The sequence below is a fragment of the Chiloscyllium punctatum genome, chromosome 10, assembly GCF_047496795.1.
Source record: "Chiloscyllium punctatum isolate Juve2018m chromosome 10, sChiPun1.3, whole genome shotgun sequence".
NCBI lineage: Eukaryota > Metazoa > Chordata > Chondrichthyes > Orectolobiformes > Hemiscylliidae > Chiloscyllium > Chiloscyllium punctatum.
Genome location: NC_092748.1, coordinates 123,037,134 through 123,057,929, shown reverse-complemented (window position 1 = coordinate 123,057,929; position 20,796 = coordinate 123,037,134). Strand labels below are relative to the sequence as shown.

The 20,796-nt window shown below is 44.1% G+C and overlaps 1 protein-coding gene across 3 annotated transcripts in view; it reads right to left on the bottom strand.

Annotated features, from left to right (window-relative positions):
- Positions 1-20,796, bottom strand: part of LOC140482523 (E3 ubiquitin-protein ligase MARCHF4-like) — a 237,426-nt gene that overhangs the window by 170,975 nt on the left and 45,655 nt on the right. For all 3 annotated transcript variants that reach the window (XM_072580079.1, XM_072580080.1, XM_072580081.1), the window contains exon 3: positions 19,721-19,913. In XM_072580079.1, coding sequence (XP_072436180.1) covers positions 19,721-19,913 — 193 coding nt within the window. The remainder of the gene's footprint in view (positions 1-19,720; positions 19,914-20,796) is intronic.

Below are 20,796 nucleotides of genomic sequence, written 5' to 3'. Positions count from 1 at the left end.
TGAATATTTTTTGTCAATATTCACACTGGAAAAAGACAATGTTATCAAGGAGAATACTGAGATACAGGATATTAGACTAGATGGTGTTAGCAATTCTAGAAAGTATGAAAATAGATAAGTCCCCTGGGCCAGATGGGATTTACCTAGGATTCTCTGGGAAGTCGGGGGCAGATTGCAGAGCATTTCGCTTATGATCTTTATGTCATCATTGTCTACGGGAATAGTGCCAGAAGACTGGAGGATAGCAAATGTTGTCCCCTTGTTCAATTAGGGGAATAGAGACAACACTGGTAATTATAGACCAGTGAGTCTTACTTTGGTTGTGGGTAAAATGTTCGAAAGTATCATAAGAGATATGATTTATAATCATCTAGAAAGGAACAATTTGATTAGGGATAGTCAACACGGCTTTGTGAATGGTAAGTTGTATCTCACAAACCTTATTGAGTTCTTTGAGAAGGTGACCAAACAGGTAGATGAGGGTAAAGCAGTTGATGTGGTGTATGTGGATTTCAGTGAGGCATCTGATAAGGTTCCCCATGCTAGGCTGTTGCACAAAATACGGAGGCATGGGATTGAGGGTGATTTAGTGGTTTGGATCAGAAGTTGGCAAGCTGAAAGAACACTGAGGGTGGTAGTTGATAAGAAATCTTCATTCTGGAGTTCAATTACGATGGTGTACCACAAGGATCTGTTTTGGGGCCACTGCCATTTGTCATTATTATAAATGACCTGGATGAGGGCTTAGAAAGGTGGTTTGGTAAATTTGCGGATGACACTAAGGCTGGTGGAGTTGTGGACAGTGTTGAAGGATGTCGCAGGTTATAGATGGATATAGATAAGCTGCACACCTGGGCTGAGAGGTGACAAATGGAGTTTAATGTGGAAAAGTGTGAGTTGATTCAGTTTGGATGGAGCAACAGGAATAAAGAGTACTGGGCTAATGGTAAGATTCTTGGCAATGTTGATGAGCAGAGAGATCTCATTGACCAGGAACATAGAATCCTGAAAGTTGCCACCCAGACTGATAGGATTGTTAAGTAGGCATATGGTGTACTAGGTTCTATTGGTGAAGGGATTGAGTTTCAGAAAAACGAGGTCACATAAAGAACACGTTGTGCAGCTGCACTTGGAATATTGTGTACAGTTCTGGTCATGTGGAAGCTTTGGAAAGGATTCAGAGATGATTCACTAGGATGTTGCCTGCTATGGAGGGAAGGTCTTATGAGGAAAGGCTGAGAGAGAAGAAGGTTGAGAGGTTGAATTGAATTTATTGTCAGGTGTACCAAGGCACAGTGAAAAGCTTTGTCTTGCGAGCATTACAGGCAGATTATGGAGTTAAGTAGCATAGATATTAAATAATAGGTAAACAGCAGCAAAAACAAAATCACGGGTACAGGCGAATGTTAAGAGTTTGTGAGTCCATACAGTATTCTAACAACAGGAGGGTAGAAATTGTTGTGACACAGGCTGGTGCATGTGTTCAGGCTTCTGTACCTTCTCCCCAATGGTAGAGGTTGTAGAAAAACATTGCCAGGGTGGGATGGATCTTTAGGAATACTGGTGGCTTTTCTTTGACAGCGGGTCTGGTAGATGGATTCTATAGATGGGAGGTTGGCCTTTGTGATTATCCAGACCAAGTTCACCACTCTCTGTAACCGTCTCTAATCTTGTGTGGTACAGTTACCATACCAGGTAGTGATACATCCAGACAGAATGCTCTCGATGGTGCAGTAATAAATGTTGGCAAGGGTATTCGTAATCATGCCAAATTTCCTCAGCTGCCTGAGGAAGAGACGTTGTTGGGCCTTTGTAACCAGTGTGCCCACATGAAGAGTCCAACAAAACTTGTTGTGGATGATCACTCCCAAGAGCTTGACACTTTCCACTCGTTCCACCTCTGTGCTTTAATGTGTAATGAGGGCGCATGAGTAACATCCTGCCAAAAGCCAATAACGAGTTCCTTGGTTTTGCCGGCATTGAGAGCTGGGTTGTTCTCAGTGTACCATTTTGTCAGGTCTTCCACCAACCGTCTGTAGTCTGTTTCATCACCATCTGAGATTCGACTGACTATGGTGGTGTCATCAGTGAACTTGTAAATGGCATTATTCTGGTATTTGGCAAGACAGTCATGGTATACAGTGAGTACAATAGAGGGCTGAGTACGCACCCCTGGAGGGCTCCAGTGTTGAGTGTTAGTGATGATGAAATATTGTGCCCAATCTTCATTGATTGTGGCCTGTGGGTCAGGAACTGAGGATCCAGATGCAGAGATCTGGATCTGGCTTAGTCCGAGATCACTAATTCAGTCTTGAGGGGATAATAGTGTTGAAGGCTGAATTGTAGTCAATGAGTAGGATTCTTACATAGCTGTTCTTGGTGTCAAGATGTTCTAGGGAGGAGTGAAGGGCAGGTGATATAGCATCTGATGTAGATCTGTTGGTCCGTTAGACAAATTGGAGTGGGTCAAGAGTACTGAGGAGGCTGGAGTTGATTAATGCCAGGAACAGCCTTTCAAAGCTCTTCATGACCACCAAAGTTAGGGCCATTGAGCAGTAGTCATTGAGACATGCTGCATGAGCCTTCTTAGGCACAGGGATGATGTTGGCCCTCTTGAAACAGGCAGGGACCATGGCCTGCTGCAGGGAGAGGTTGAAGATGTCTGAGAAGACTTCTACCAGTTGATCTGCACATGCTCTGAGTGAACGGCCTGATACTCCATCTAGTCCCATTGTTTCCCTTGGATTCAGACAAAGGAAAACTGATCTATCCTCTGATGCAGTGAATGTTGGGATAGGTTTGCCAGGACTTGTCAGAATAGGTGTTACCTCTCCTCTGAAATTCTGCTCAAAGCGAGCATAGAAAGCATTGAGACAATCTGGGAGGGATGTGTCATCATCTTCTATCTTTCACTGTCTCTTTTTAGAACCTGTGATGTCATTCAGTCCTTGCCATAGTCACTGGGTGTCTGTCTGGGTCTAGTTTGGATTGGTATTGGTCCTTGGCTGTCTTAATGTCTCTGTGAAGGTCATACTTGGATTCCTTATATTTGAGTGGGTCTCTTGATCTGAAGGCCTCACGCCTGGTTTTTCACAGGTTCTGTCTGTCCTGATTCATCCAGGGTTTCCTGTTGGGGAACAACCGGATTTCTTCCTCGGCATGCAGTCCCCCACACACTTGCTGATAAAGTATGTGACGGTAGTGGCGTACTCGTCCAAGGTACCTGCAGACTCTTTGAACAAGGCCCTATCAGCTGATTCCAGATAGTAACGGAGTTGATCCTCTGCCTCCTCCGACCAGCTTTGGACCTGTAACCGCGAGGGGGGGGGTCTCCTGCTTGAGCTTTTGCCCTGTAAGCCGGGAGAAGAAACACGGCATTGTGGTCGGAGTTCCCGAAATAAGGGCAGGGGATGGAGTGGTAGGCATCCTTCACAGTGGTGTAGCAGTGGTTTAAAATGTTCGGGCCCCATGTGGGACAGATAATGTTCCGGTGGTACTTGGACAATACCTTCCTTAGATTAACTTGATTGAAGTCGCCAGTCACAATAAACAAGGCCTCGGGGTGTTCCGAATCCAGGGTGTTAGTAGTGGAGTACAGCACATCCAGAGCTTCCTCAACCTTTGCTTGTGGTGGTATGTACAGGGGCAGCATTTGATGGTGAGGAGTTCAAGGTTTGGGGAGCAATGACTGCCCAGGATTGCAATGCCCATGCGTCACAAGTTGTTGATTAAAAAAGCAAACCCCTCCAACCCTTTGTCTTACCCAAGGACACTGTGAGGTCCATACGATGGACAGAAAAACCATCAGCCTGAAGTGCGCAGTCGGGAATGGATGGTTTGAGCCAGATTTCTGTGACTTAATTGAGATGTGTAAGATAATCAAAGGGTTAGGTAGGGTGGACAGTGATTCTTCTTCCTCAGATGGCAATGGGTGTAGAATGCCCTGCCTGCAATAGTAGTAGACTTGCCAACTTTAAGGACATTTAAATGGTCATTGGCTAAACATAAGGATGAAAATGGAATAGTGTAGGATAGATAGGCTTCAGATTGGTTCCACAGGTTGTTGCAACATCAAGGGCTGAAGGGCCTCTACTGTGCTGGAATGTGGTATGTTCTATGTAGTCTGACCAGAGCCTTATAAAGCCTCAGAAGTAGATCCCTACTTATATGTTCTAGTCCTCTTGAGATGAATGACAACATTGTACTTGTCTTCCGAAGTACGACTCAATCTGCAAGTTTGCTTTATAGGAACAGAATCAGGCCTTTCGGCACTTCAAGGCTGCTATACCATTTGATCATGGCTGATATGTTTCTCAACCCCATTTTTTTTACACCACTCCACCAAACATTCTATTCTTCCTTCAATTGTATTCCATCTGCCATTTCTTTGCCTATTTGCCTAACCTGTCCAAGCTCTTCTGCAGCCTCCCCACTCAGCACTACCTGTCCCTCCACCTATCTTTGTGTCATCGGCCAAACTTAGCAACAAAGCCCTCAGTTCTTTCGTCCAGATGTATAACTTAAATACTTGTGGTCCCAACACAGATCCCTGCAGAACTCCACTGATCACCTGTTACCATCCTGTGAAAGACTCCTTTGTCCCTACTATCTGCTTTCTGCCAGTCAGCCAATCCTCTATCCATGCCACTACCTTGCCCCGAACATCATATCTTATTTAGCAGCCTCCTGAGTAGCACCTTGTCAAAGGCCTTCTGGAAATCCAAATAAATCATATACACTGGCTCTCCTTTGCTCTCCATTTGCTTGTACAGTAGAACCTCAATTATCCAAACGAGACAGGCGGGGAGTATTTTGTTCGGATAATTGAGCGCTCGGATAACTGATCTGATCGTAAATAAGCGGTAATTTGTGTGTGCCAGTTATCCAAACATTTCTGGCTATCTGACAATGCACACCATAATGCTGTTTAACCAATACGTGATCTATCGTAAACAAGTGGTAATTTGAGTGTCAGTTATCAAACATTTCTTTGTTATGCGGTAATGCATGCCATCATGCGGTTTAATTGATATTTGAATGCTGAGTTGCCTCATGCTGTTTTTGTAGGACCTTGAGATCTAGTTCGGATTATCCAAAAATCAGGTAATTGATGTTCGGATAATCAAGGTGGTACTGTAATTTCTTTAAAGAGTTCTAACAGATTTATTAGGCTTGACCTCCCTTGACCTCCCGTGCTGACTGATCCGATTTTACCATGCACCTTCAAGTCCTAAGCAATGTCATCCTTAATAGAATTAGAATCCCTACAGTGCGAGCCCTTCAGCCCAACAAGTCCACACTGACCCTCTGAAGAGTAACCAACCCAGACCCATTCCCCAACCCCTACCCCTGCCCTATATTTACCCCTGACTAATGCACCTAACCTACACATCCCTGAACACTATGGCAATTTAGCATGGCTAATTCACTTAACCTGCACATCTTTGGATTGTGGGAGGAAACCCACGTAGACATAGGGAGAATGTGCAAACTCCACAGACAGTCGCCCAAGGCACGATATGATCCCAGGTCCCTGTGCTGAGAGGCAGCAGTGCTAACCATTGAGTCACCACGTCGCCCATAATAGTGAACTCTACAATTTTACCAATGCCTGATGTCAGGGTAATCAGCCTTTTATTTCCTCATCTTCTGCATCTCTCCCTTCTTAAACAGGGATGTTAAATTAACCATTTTTCAGTCCTCTAGGACTCTCCATGACTACAGAGATTCCTGAAAGATCACACCAATGCCTCCACAATCTCCTCAGCTATCACCTTCAGCACTCTGGGGTATAGCTTGGGTCCATGTAATTTATCCATTTTCAGACCTTTTAGATTAGATTCCCTACAGTGTGGAAACAGGCCCTTTGGCCCAACAAGTCCACACCAACCCTCTGAAGAGTAACCCACCCAGTCCCATTTCCTTTTGACTAATGCACCTAACACTATGAGTAATTTAGCATGGCCAATTCACCTGACCTGCACATCTTTGGACTGTGGGAGGAAACTCACACAGAGGTGGGGAAAATGTGCAAACTCCACACAGACAGTTGCCCGAGGCTGGAATTGAACCTAAGACCCTGGTACTGTGAGGCAGCAGTGCTAGCCACTGAGCCACCCAGTACCTTTACCTTAGTGATGACCACGACTCTCACCTCTGCCCCCTGACTCTCTTGAAGTTCTGATTTACATTAATATATTCCATCGTGAAAACTGATGCAAAGTACCTATTCATTTTATCCACCATTTCTTTGTTCCCCATTATTACTTCTCTAACCTTATTTTCCATCAGTCCAATGCCCACACTTCCCTCTCTTAACTTCTAGATATCTAAAAAAAAACTCTTGTCTAATAATATTACACTAGCTTACCCTCATATTTCATCCCCTTCTCCCTTATTGCATTTTTATTTATCCTCTGCTGGTTTTTAAAGGTTTTCCAATCCAGTGGCTTCTCACTGGTCTTCACCACATTATGTGCTTTTACTTTTGTTTTTGTCAGCCATAGTTGTCTCCTCTCTATAGTATATTTCTTCTTTCTTGGGATGAATTTCTTCTTGGGATGAATAATGTGCCTTCCAAATTACCCCCAGAAACTCCTGCCATTACTATTCAACCATCTTACCTGGTAGATTTTCTGTCCAATCAATTTTGGCCAGCTGCTCCCTCATGTCTTTGTAGTTATCTTTACTCAATTTTAATACAGTTGCATCCAATTCCCTTTTTCCTTTCGAACTGCAGGGTGAACGTTGGATTAGACATCCATTAGGGCTTCACCCTACATTCAAATGTTGGGTGGTAAGGTGGGTCAGTGGCTAGCACTGCTGCTTCACAGTAACAGAAACTCAGGTTCAATTCCATCCCTGGGTGGCTGTGTTAATTTTGCATATTCTCCCCATATCTGTGTGGGTCCCCACTGGGTGCTCTGGTTTCCTCCCACAATCCAAATTGCAGGCTAGGTGGATTGGCAATGCATAATTGCTCATAATGTGCAGGCTAAATGGATTAGCCATGGAAAATGCAAGATTAGGGGGACAGGGTTGGGGGAGGGTCTGGGTCAGATGCTCGTCAGATCCTCTTCAAAGGGTTGGTGCAGACTTAATAAGCTGAATGGCTGCTTCTGTGCTGTACAAATTTTATGAACTTTTATATTATGGCTACTGCCCCCTAGAGGATTCCTCCACTTTAAACTCCCTATTCAAATCTGTACCGTGACTCATGGAATACAGGGAGAACTAGCCATTTGGATACAGAACTGGCTCAAAGGTAGAAGACAGAGGGTGGTGGTGGATGGTTGCTTCTCAGACTGGAGGCCTGTGACCAGTGGAGTGCCACAAGGATTGGTGCTGGGTCCTCTACTTCTTGTCATTTACATAAATGATTTGGATGTGAGCATAGGAGGTACAGTTAGTAAGTTTTCAGATGACACCAAAATTGGAGGTGTAGTGGACAGCGAAGAGGGTTCCCTCAGATTACAACAGGATCTGGACCAGATGGGCCAATGGGCTGAGAAGTGGCAGATGGAGTTTAATTCAGATAAATGCGAGGTGCTGCATTTTGGGAAAGCAAATCTTAGCAGGACTTATACACTTAATGGTAAGGTCCCTAGGGAGTGTTGCTGAACAAAGAGACCTCGGTGTGCAGGTTCATAGCTCCTTGAAAGTGGAGTCGCAGGTAGATAGGATAGTGAAGAAGGCGTTTGGTATGCTTTCCTTTATTGATCAGAGTATTGAGTATAGGAGTTGGGAGGTCATGTTGCGGCTGTACAGGACATTGGTTAGGCCACTGTTGGAATATTGCATGCAATTTTGGTCTCCTTCCTATTGGAAAGATGTTGTAAGACTTGAAAGGGTTCAGAAAAGATTTACAAGGATGTTGCCAGGGTTGGAGGATCTGAGCTATAGGGAGAGGCTGAACAGGCTGGGGCTGTTTTCCCTGGAGCGTCGGAAGCTGAGGGGTGACCTTATAGAGATTTACAAACTTATGAGGGGCATGGATAGGATAAATTGACAAAGTCTTTTCCCTGGGTTCAGGGAGTCCAGAACTAGAGGACATAGGTTTAGGGTGAGAGTGGAAAGATATAAAAGAGACCTAAGAGGCAACGTTTTCACTCAGAGGGTGGTATGTATATGGAATGAGCTGCCAGAGGATGTGGTGGAGGCTGGTACAATTGCAACATTTAAGAGGCATTTGGATGGGTATATGAATAGGAAAGGTTTGGAGGGATTTGGGCCGGGTGCTGGCAGGTGGGACTAGATTGGGTTGGGATATCTGGTCGGTGTGGACAGGTTGGACCGAACGGTCTGTTTCCATGCTATACATCTCTATGACTCATCGCCAAATCCAAAATTGCCTGTTCTCCAGGGGGCTCTACCACAAACTGCTCCAAAAATACATTTCATAGACATTCCACAAATTCCTCTTCTTGGGATCTGCTATTAACCTGATTTTGAAGACACCAATTGCCCATCAAGACTACACCGACAGATGAAGTCCTTCTAAACTAAAAACTCTTCACTTCTACATGGTCCATGCCCCTCTATTCTCTGCATATTTGTGTATCTGTCAAGATGCCTCATGAACATTGCTTTTGTATCCATCTCAACAACCTTTTCTGGCAGCGCATCCCAATCACTTATCACCCTGTGTATAAACACTTGCCTCACAGCTCCTCTAAACTTTTCCCCTTTTACCTTAAAGCTATGACTCCTAGTAATTGACATGAGCAATATCCCAAAAATTCAAGAGAGTCAGGGGGCAGAGCTGAGAATAATGGTCATTGCCCAGGAGAAGGTGTTAGAAAAACTGAATGGCCTGAAGGTGGATAAATCACCTGGACCAGATGCACTACACCTCAGGGTTCTAAGGGAGATAGCTGAAGAGATAGTGGAGGCTTTTATGGTGATTCTTCATGAATCACTAGAATCAGGGAAGGTCCCAGAGGCCTGGAAAATCACTAATATGACACTCCTATTTAAAAAGGGAGTAAGGCAAAAGATGGAAAAGTACAGACCAGTTAGCTTAACCTTGGTCAACTGTAAGAGCCTGGAGTCCATTGTGAAGGATGAGATTCCTGAATACTTGGAAGTGTATGGTAAAATAGGGCAAAGTCAGCATGGTTTCATCAAGGGGAGGTCATGCCTGACAAATCTGCTAGAATTCTTTGAGGAAGTAACAAGCAGGTTAGACCAAGGAGAGCCAATGGATGTTATCTACATGGATTTCAAGCAGGCCTTTGACAAGGTACCACACAAGAGGCTATTGATTAAGATAAGGGCCATTGCATCAGGGGCAAGGTGCTAGCATGGACAGAATCTTGGCTGTCTGTCAGAAAGCAGAGATTGGGAATGAAAGGGTCCTTCTCAGGATAGCAGCCAATGACAAGTGGTGTTCAGCAAGGCTCGGTGTTGGGGCCACAGCTTTTCACTTTATACACTAATGATATAGATGAAGGAGCTGAGGGCATTCTGGCTAAGTTTGCACCGATATAAAGATAAGTAAAGGGACAGGTAGCATTGAAGAGGCGGAGAGGCTGCAGAAGGATTTGGATAGGTTAGCAGGCAAAGAAATGGCAGATGGAGTACAACGCGAGAAAGTGTGAGGTAATGCACTTTGGTAGTAAGAATGGAGGCATGGACTATTTTCTAAATGAGAAGAAAATTCAGAAGTCTGAAGTATAAAGAGACTTGGGAGTTCTAGTCCAGGATTTTTGTCAGGGTAAACATGCAGGTTGAGTCAATAGTTAGGAAAGCAAATGCAATGATGGCATTTATGTTGTGAGGACTTGAATGTAAAAGCAGGGATGTATTTCTGAGGCTTTATAGGGCCCAGGTCAGACCACATTTGGAGTATTGTATGCAGTTTTCGGCTCCATATCTCAAGAAGATATACAGGCCCTGGAGCATGTTCAGAGGAAGTTCACAAGAATGGTCCCAGGAATGAAAAGCTTAACATATGAAGAATGTTTGAGGACTCTGGGTTTATACTCAATGGCGTTTAGAAGAATATGGGGGGATCTAATTGAAGGATACAGAATACTGAATGGCCTGGACAGAGTAGATGTTGGGAGATGTTTTCGTTGGTAAGAGAGACTAGGACCCAAGGGCCTTAAAGTAAAGGGAAGACCTTTTAGAATGGAGATAAGGAGACATTTCTATTGCCAGATAGTGGTGAATCTATGGAATTTATTGCCAGAGGAGGCTGTGGAGGTTAGGTCATTGAGTACATTTAAGATTAAAATAGATAGATTCTTGAGTTCAAGGGGATCAAGGGTTACGGGGAGAAAGTGGGAAAATGGAGTTGACAAACTTATTAGCCATGATTGAATGGCAGTTCAATGGGCTGAATGACTTAATTTCTGCTCCTATGTCTCTTGGTTTACTTCCACCTGAGGACTACTCTTATTTCTATCCGTAAGTATATTAAAACTTACAGAAGTATGGTCGCTAATCCTGAAATGCTCCCCAACTGAAACTCTGATCACCTGGCTGGGCGCATTTCCCAGTACCAGTACTCAGTACCATAGTCCAACTAAGGCCTCTTCCTTAGTTGGATTATTTACATATTGTTTCAGAATACAATCCTGGACATAACTAACAAATTCTCCCCCATCCAAGCCCCTGGTACAAAAGGAACCCCAGTTAATTTAGGAGAAGTTAAAATTACCCACCGCAACAACCCTGTTGTTTCCATGTTCTGTCCACTTAGCTGTTCCTCTTATCACCTGCTGGCTGTTGGGAGGACTGTAGTACAATTCCATCAAAGTGATTCCACCTTTCCAATCCCGAGCTCTACCCATAATGCCTCGCTGGATGAGCCCTCCAAGATATCCTCCCTTAGTACAGCTGTGACATTCTCCTTGATCAGTAACGCAACTCCCCCAACTCTTTTACATCCCTCTCTATCTCATCAGAAACATTTGAATCCTGGAATGTTAAGCTGCCAGACTTGCCCGTCTCTCAACCTAGTCTCTGTCATAGCTACAACATTAGAGTTATATATGTTACTCCAAATGCTAAGTTCATCTGCCTTACCTGTCATACTCCTCACATTAAAATAAAGGTATTTCAGTCAGTTCCGCCGTCTTCAGTAACCTCCACCTGTCTGTTCTTCGTCTTAGTCGAAAAGTGTGGCACTGGAAAAGTACAGCAGGTCAGGCAGCATCTGAGGAGCAGGAGAGTCTCTCAACCTAGTCTCTGTCATAGCTACAACATCAGAGTTATATATGTTACTCCAAATGCTAAGTTCATCTGCCTTACTTGTCATACTCCTCACATTAACATAAAGGTATTTCAATCAGTTCCACCATCTTCAGTAACCTCCCCCCGTCTGTTCTTCCTCTTAGTTGAAAAGTGTGGCACTGGAGAAGCACAGCAGGTCAGGCAATATCTGAGGAGCAGGAGAGTTGATGAAGGGTTCTAGATCTTTTTGAAGTCTGTCCCATCTCCAGCACCCCACTTGTTGACTCTGATCTCTCCCGCGTCTGCAATCCTCACTTTCTCCTGTTCTTCCTCTTAGTCTTACTAGCCTCAGTCTCAGATTCCTCCTTGGTAATTTTATTTGCTGACCTACTGTTCAGGTTCTCACTCTCTTGCCACACTAGTTTAAACCTTCCCAAGTGGCGCTAGCGAACCTACCTGTCAGGATATTGTTGCCTCTGCAGTTTAGATGCAACCTGTCCTTCTTGTCCAGGTCTCAGCTGCCTTGGACATCTCAATGATCTGCATATCTGAAGCACTGCCACCTACAACAGCTCTTTAGCTACATATTGAACTGTACTATCTTTCTATTTCTCCCTACAGTAGCACGTGATAAAGGAAGTAATCTCTTTCTGTTGATGTCATTCATTTGTGTTGCATGGCGCTATCACCGTGGCACTATTCTGACAGGTAGATTTGCTAGCGCCACTTGGGAAGGTTTAAACTAGTGTGGCAAGAGAGTGAGAACCTGAATAATAGGTCAGCAAGTAAAATTACCAAGGAGGAATTTGAGACTGAAGCCAGTAAGACTAAGAGGCAGAACAGGAGAAAGTGAGGACTGTAGACGCGGGAGAGATCAGAGTCAACAAGTGGGGTGCTGGAGATGGGACAGACTTCAAAAAGATCTAGAACCCAAGTTTGGGCATCCATGCCATGAGGCACCATGGGTCATCGATAGCAGAACTGTTCTCCATCACAATCTGCAACCTCATGGCCTGGCATATACCCCCACTCAACCATTAATATCAAGTCTGGTTCGATGGAGAGTGTAGGGCAGCATGCCAGGAGCAGTACCAGACATACCTTGAAAATGAGTCAACCTGCTGAAGCCACCAAAGAGGACTATTCACGTGTCAAACAGCATAAGCAGCAAGTGATTGGCATAGCTAAGCGATCCCACAACCAACAGATCAGATCTAAGCTCTGCAGTCCAACCACATGTAGACATGAATGGTGGTGGATAATTTTAAAAACTCATTGGAGGACAAGGCTCCACAAATATTCCCGTCCTCAATAATGGTATAGCCCAGTACATAAATGCAAAAGGTAAAGCTGAAGCATTCGCAGAAATTTTCAGCCATAAGTGCAAAGAGGAAGATTCATCTTGGGCTCCTGTGGACCCCAGCATTTCAGATACCAGTTGTCAACCAATTCAGTTCATCCCACATGATATCAAGAAACAGTTGGAGACACTGGATACTGGAAAGATTATGGGCCCTAACAACATTCTGGTGATAGTACTGAAGACTTGTGCTCCAGAATATGGACTAATACATGCGCAAGTTAAAAGGCGGTCACGAAACCTCATGGTGCAATGAAGGTAAAGGCTGGTGGGGGCCAAACAAGGTGGGATACCACCGTCCTATGCAATGGGCGCACCACTAATCCGTCTCACCCACACTGTCAGGGAGGTGGAGCACAAGTGCACGTGTTAGGACCCATAAGATGGTGAACTATGCCTGGGCATAGAATCTGAGAAGTTACCTCTGGTGGAGGTCCTAGCAGTCCTGACATACAAATTGGTCATCCTACCTTGGTATAGGAGCGAAAGACTAATGAAACCATCTGGTAGCCGGTTCCCTCCGAAGTTTCCCTCAGGATAGCTGGTGCTCATCCTCCACACAGTATTACCCAGTGAATGATTAGAGGTCTTGGGGCCGAAAAGATCTCAACCTATTCACAAACTTTAAATGGGTAAGAAGCCAGACTCGCTGGCTTGGAGCCAGGTGTGGAATGTGAGTGCCTGGTGGGCCAGTTTTGGTAAGCAAGATGAACTGAATGCTGGGTTAAGGCGCCCAATCCCAATGCTCATCAGACTCCACAAAAGGTGTTGTTGATATCCATAGCAGGACGGAGGCCATGGAAGTCAGAATCTGTGAAGGAATGTGTAACAACTGACCTGCCAAATCAACCAGCCCTGAAAATGGATGTCGCTGGAGCATCAGGCCCAAACCCAGCCATCGCTGGCAGACAGAGCCTGTGGGGGCTACGCTGTGACAAGTAGGAGGGCCATTGCGGTGAGGTGAGCACAGAAGCCCAGGTGGAACTGTCGCAGAAGCAGATCTTAGTGGTTGTAGCAAATATTCAATCTAGAACTTTGAAGACCAAAGTGGAGAAGGGATCCATGTGAATAGTAGTTGAACATGGATCAGTCAATCCTAAGAGACAGGCGAGTGCCGTTCTGAAGGGCAATTGAAAGGGAGTCAGGTTCAGAACCCCGAATCTAGAGTGGCGGAGATTGGTACCTCACAGCTTCCAGTGCAGATGATCCTGGAGAACCAGGACAAATCCAATCCAGCCAATTACCACCCCATCAATCTACTCTCGATCATCAATAAAGTGTCAAATGATATCCTCAATAGTGCTATCAAGCAACACCTTGCATCATTGTTAGCCATCGGTGAAGTCCAAGAAGACTGGAGGGTAGTGTATGTTGTACCATTATTCAAGAGGGGTTGCAAGGAAAACCATGGAACTATAGACTAGTAAGCCAGTGGTAGGTAAGTTGCTTGAGAAGATTCTGAGGAGTAAGATATACATGCATTTGGAAAGACAGGGCTTGATTAGAAGTAGTCAGCATGGCTTTGTGAATGGGAGATCATGTCTCACAAATTTGTTCGAGTTTTTTGATGAAGTGAGCAGGAACGTTGACCAGGGCAGGGGTGACGATTCTGTATGAATCTCAGTAAGATCTTTCATAAGGTTACTCATGGTAGTCTGCTCTGTAAGGTTATGTCGCATGGAATCCAGGGCAAGCTGGCAAATTGGATACAAAATTGGCTTGATGGTAGGAAGCAGAGGGTAATAGTGGAAGGATGCTTATCGGACTGGAGGCATGTGACTAGTGGTGTGCTCAGAGATCGGTGCTGCGTCGTTGCTGTTTGTTATCTATATCAATGATTTGGATGAGAATGTAGAAGGCATGATTAGTAAGTTTGCTGATGACACTAAAATAGGCAGTATCGTGGACAGTGAGGAAGGTCATCAGAAATTGCAGCAGGACCATGATCAGTTGGGGGGATGGGCCAAGAAAAGGCAAATGGAGTTTAATATAGATAAGGGTGAGATCTTCCATTTTGAAAAGTCAAATCAAGGCAGGAGTTTCATGGTGAATGGTAGGGCCTTAAGGAGTGTAGTGGAACAGAGGGACACTGGAGTTAGGTGCATGGTTCTCTGAAAGTGGAGTCACAGGTAGACAGGAGAATGAAGAAGGCTTTTGGCACACTGGCCTTCAGCAGGTCGTTGAGTATAGAAGTTGGAAAGTTATGTTGCAAGTGTACAGGATGTTGATGAGGCTGGACTTGGAGTACTGTGTTCAGTTTTGGTCACCTTGCTATAGGAAGGATGCTATTAAACTGGAAAGAGTGTAGAAACAATTTACAAGGATGTTGCCTGGACTCAATGGTCTGAGTTATAGGGAGAGGTTGGACAAGTTCAGACCTTTGTCTTTAGAGCTTAATAGACTGAGGGGCGCCCTTCTCAAGGTGTATATGATCATGAGAGGCATAGAAATGGCAAATGCATTCAGTTTTTTTTTCCAGAGTTGGGGAATCGAGGACTAGAGGGCATCAGTTTAAGGTTAGAGAGGAAAAAATAAAAGGAAACCTGAGGAGCAACTTTTCTATACAGAGGGTGGTATGCATATGCCAGCAGAAGTGATTGAGGTGGGTACATTAACATTTAAAAGGCATTTGGACAAATATATGGATGGGAATTAATTAGAAGGATATGGGTCAAGTGCAGGGAAATGGGGTTAGCGTGGATGGACATTTTGGTAGACATGGACCAGTTTAGGCCAAAAGGCCCATCTCCATGCTGTAGGACTCTATGACTTGCTCAGTGACACCCAGTTTGGGTTTCTCCAGAGCCACTCACATCCTGCCCTCATTACAGCCTTGGTTTGAACACAGATGAAAGAGCTGAATTCCACAGGTGAGGTTCGAGTTAAAGCCCTTGACATCAAGGCTGCATTTGACCAGAATGTGGTATCCAGTATTTCTAGAAAAACTGGAATCAATGAGTATTAGGGGGCAAACAGTCTGCTGGTTGGAGTCATTTCTGGCACATAGGAAGATGGTCATGGTTGTTGGAGGTCAGTCATTTCAGTTCCAGGACCCAGAGTCATAGAGATGTTCAGCATGGAAACAGACCCTTCAGTCCAACTCATCCATTCCAACCAGATATCCTAAACTGATCTCGTCCCATTTGCTAGCATTTGGCGCATATCCCACTAAACCCTTCCTATTCATACAATCATCCAGATGCCTTTTAAATGTTGTAATTGTATCATCCTCCACCACTTCTGGCAGCTCATTCCATACACGTACCACCCTCTGCGTGAAAAAGTTGCCCCTTAGGTCTCTTTTAAATCTTTCCCCTCTCACCTTAAACCTGTGCCCGCTAGTTTTGGACTCCCCTAGCCTTGGTTGCTCACCCTATCCATGCCCCTCATGATTTCATAAACTTCTACAAGGTCACTCCTCAGCCTCTGACGCTCGAGGGAAAGTAGCCCCTATAGTTCAAAACCTCCAACCCTGGCAACATCCTTTTAAATCTTTTCTGAAAAACATCCTTCCTATAGTCAGGAGACCAGACTGAACGCAGTAATCCAAAAGTAGCCTAACCAATGTCCCAAACATCTCTTGAAGAGAAACAATGACCAGGCTTGTGCTAGGAAACATAATGGAGACAGTGAGGTCTGTAGATGCTGGAGATCAGAGTTGAGAATATGTTGGTGGAAAAGCACAACAGGTCAGGCAGCATCCGATGAAGGGCTCTGGCCCGAAACGTCGATTTTCCTGCTCCTCGGATGCTGCCTGACCTGCTGTGCTTTTCCAGTGATACACTCTTAACTTGGAAACATAATGCCCTTCCTTCTTAATTGCTTGGTCAAAATCCTGGAATTCTCCCCCTAATGGCATCATGGGTCAACCCACAGCAGGTGGACTGCAACAGTTCAAGAAGACAGCTCACCAGCACTTTCAATGGCCACTAAGAACAGGTAATAAAATGCTGGTCAGCCAGCTATGCTCACAAATGAATATTTTTTAAAACCAATATGGATCACAGCCTCTGGTTACACACTTTAAAATATCCCATGTCTGTTTAGAGACATCCTTAGCCTGGCACCAGGGAGGCAAACATGCCATCCTGAAGACTCACTTGTGGCCATAGACATGCATATCTGTGCTCCTGATTATAGACTTCCCATCACTACTTGCTTCCACTTCAACTCTCCCTGCTGTACAACAGTTCCAGTCATAGTGACACTGATCTGGCTGCTGCTGCTGCTTTCCCAGGAGAGGCCAACCCCCTAACAGTATACAAAATGTTATACTTGCTGAGAGGGGAATGGCTACAGGAGACTCCTGCACTGTCTGACAATGCTTATGCAAACTTCTTGGTGGTTATCCAACTCTTCTGTCTGTGTAGCCCTTACTGATTGTGACCAGCTCTCCAATCATGCTATCCACGACACTTTCAATCTTGTGGATGCTCCATCCACAGCTCTAGGTGCCTAATGTGGAAAATCAGGAGCTGCAGCTGAACGCGCTTATTGCATATGTACTTACCATAGAGACTGGAAGTGTCCTTGATTTCCCACATGTTGCAGGATGAGTATTCCATGGGGCTGAGTTCTCCTGCCATTGCAAACTTTATTGACTAAATCAACCTTATCAAATACAGACAATAATCCAGGGACTGATTATACAATCTAATCCACTAATTACCAGACTCTGGTCTCTCACTCACATTCTCTATTCCTAGCAGACTACAACCACAAAATAAAGTATTTTATCTCTCTCCAGACACGACTCATTCAGTCTGCAAACCTGCTTCTTCAGCAGTCAAGCCGACGGTCACTTTCCGAGTCATGACATCACCTCTGGAGCTCCACCCCTAAATTCAGCTCCAAGCTACGACTATTCACTCCGACATTTGCCCTCCTTCACTCTGTTGCTCAGGTTGACCTCAGATGGACTGATCAATGGCAAGTGGAATTCAATTTGGATAAATGTGAAATGATGCTCTTGGGCAGGTCAAACAAGGCAAAGGAGGCTTTTCCAGCACCACTGTCTCAACTCTAGTAAAGACAAGTGTCTCATATGCCTTCTACTAACAGTAGGACCCTCAGAAACATCAAGGATCAGAGGAATGTGATACCACTTGGTGTGCATTGGTGCCTTGAAATATTAGGACATGGAGATAAAGCAGTTAAGAAGGCATATGAGATACTTGTCTTTACTAGAGTCGAGAATGTGGTGTTGGAAAAGCACAGCAGGTCAGACAGCATCCAAGGAGCAGGAGAATCAACGTTTTGGGCATAAGCCTTTCATCAGCACCACACTATTCATTCTGATCTCCAGCATCTGCAGTCCTCACTTTCTCCTAGTTGTTTTTATTAGCCAAGGATTTAGTTTATGAGCAGGGAGGTTGTGCTGGAAGTGTACAAAACATTTGTTTGGCCACAATTAGAGTATTGAATGCAGTTCTGGAATCCATGTTAGACCAGGAATGTGACAGCACTGGAAAGCACTTGCAATATCAAGGCATCTGGTTCATTGATGTCCTTTAAGGGAGGAAATCTGCCATCCTTACCTGGTTTGGCCTACATGTGACTCCAGACACACAGCAATGTGGTTGACTTGCAAATGCCCTTTGGACATTTAGGGATGGGCAATAAATACCAACCAGGTCAATGATGTCCACATCCCATGAATTAATAAAAGGAATCCCACGAATGAGTAAATAAATATATGCCATACCTCATCACATTTCTCCGAGCACGAGCCACTGAAAATTACCAGGCAGGTACAGGAAGCATTTACAAAGGCAACTGAAACGTTGGCCTTTATTGCAAGAAGATTTAAATACAGGGGTAAATATGTCTTACTGGAATTATGTAAAGCCTTGGTGAGACCCCACCTAGAGTATTGTGTGCATTATGATCTCCTCACCTAAAGAAGGATATACATCACATACAGGGCATTCTACAAAGGTTCACAAGATTGATCCCCGGAATGGCAAGTTTGTCTGATGAGGAAGAATTGAGGAGAGTGTGCCTGCATTCTCTACTGCTTACAGAAATGAGAGGTGATCTTATTGAAAATTCTTACAGGACCTGAGAAGCAGGAAGAATGTTACCGCTGCCTGGGGGTGTAGAACCAACGGAAACAGTCTCAAACTAAGAGATAGGCCATTTTGAACAGAGCCAAAAACAAATTTCTTCACTCAAGAGAGGTAAGTCTTTGTAATTCTCTTGCTTTGGGGGCTGTGGAGGCTCAATCATTGAGTATATTCAGGACAGAGATCAATAGATTTTGAGATATTAAAGATATCAAAGAACATTGGGAGAATTCACAAAAATAGCATCAGCCATGAACTAGAACAGCAGAATGGGCTCAAGGGTCTGAATGGCCTGCTCCCCCTAAATCCTGTGATACAAATTCCTAAGAAGATTTCAGTTGGTTCCCTTGGAAATCAGAAGATTCAGAAACGTATTGTTATAGATTTGTTAGTCAAAAACATGAGGCATATTTAGGGCTCCCAATTGTGCAAGGATTGTGAAGGGGAAAGATTTAAGATAACTGGCAAAAGAAGCAAAGGTAACATGAGTGAAAACATTTTCTTGCAGCCAGTGGTTAAGGTATGGAATGCATTGCTTGAGAAGGTGGTGGAGGCAAGGTCATTCTTGGCTAAGGAATTGATAATTACCTGAAAAGAAACAAACTGCTGGGTTCCAGGAAATGGTTGTTGAATGGAACTAGCTAAACCCTTATTGCAAAGACCCCAAATGTGCTCAACAAACCTTTTGTGGGTAACTGTGTTACAACTGTCACTGTTGTGTACTCTACACACACATGCACCTCCTGGGTTAACACATAAAACCCAACTATTTTAATGATGCCCTTCGGAGAAGGGGTATATTCAATAAGCAAACAGGCTGACATGTGACTCCAAACCCTGTTTTATATTTTATTCTTAATGCTCTTTGAAGTGTTGTGGCAAGTTATCAAGGGTAATCCTAACAGACATTTGTTGAGGTTCTTCTAGTGCCCTGTATGAGTGAGACTGCATTCCCCGGAATTATGCTCACTCTGGACTTTGTTGAGATTCCCTTATTTCACTCAACTTTCCTTCTAAACCCACCAGATTCAGATCTTGCTCCAAAAGTTGAATGTCCTGCACTCAATTCATTTTCACACCATGCTAAGTATACAGAGATTCAGTAGTGAGGACCTACCGATGCAGACAATGTCCATGAATCCGTACATTCCATAGCAGATCTGGAAGAGTAAGTCTTGCCTCTGCCACTTTGCTGATGGGCTGATTGTTGACCAGATGAGCCAGGAAATGCTTGCAATGAGGAACAAGGAGCCGAGAATTGCAGCTGCAATTTGAACTCTTTCAATCACCGTCAGAGATATTGCCTGCCACTGGAGACGGAGCAGAAAGTGGTCAAACTCTTGAACTCTTTATCATTTGTACAGAGTAATGTCTGCACGTTTGACAGCATAGTTCACAGTTTGCTTATACAAAACAAACTACTGTAATATCACGCTGCACAATCAAAAATAATATTGTACATTTACATGCACAAGTAATGTGAAATAATTGAGATGTAAGGATGAAGAAACTATGGAAAGAAAGCAAGGAAGATTCATAGCAGTGACCAAAACATTGGCACAATAAGTGTTTTCCTAAGGATAATTAAAATGAAAATAGTTCAAAAAAGGAATTTCAGAAGAAGAAAGCAAAGCAGCTGACAGCATGTTTGCCAATAATATGGGCCAAGAGAGATGTGTACAGACTTTGGTTGGGAAACAGAACAATGAAGAATTTGTAGAGGGTTTGGAGGGCTGCAGGATGTTACAGAAAACGGGATTTTGAAAGATTTTTTAAAGAGCTGAGAGTTTTCAATTTGATCATTGACTGAAGTTTATGTAGGTCCATGAGCATAATGATGAGGATGAAACTTGATATAGGATAGGGGCACTGAGTTTTTAATGTGGTGAAATTCAGAAAGTGGAATTTAAGAGAGGTATCACAAGGAACACTAAAATAACCTAAAGATGGCAAAGTATCTTGGCTGAAACAGGTCTCTGGTGCAAAATGGTTTACGCCTGATCCGAATTGCTCTTTAGCAGAGGATGAGCTGCAGTGAAGACAGACAAAGTCTGGAGGTGGATGGAAGACAGTCTTTGTAGTGGAGAAGGTATAGAATTGAAAGCTAATTTCAGGGTCAGCCAGAATGCAAACACTCTCAAACATCTGGTTTAGTTGTTCATTGCTGCAGGAGGTACAGAAACTGATTTGGAG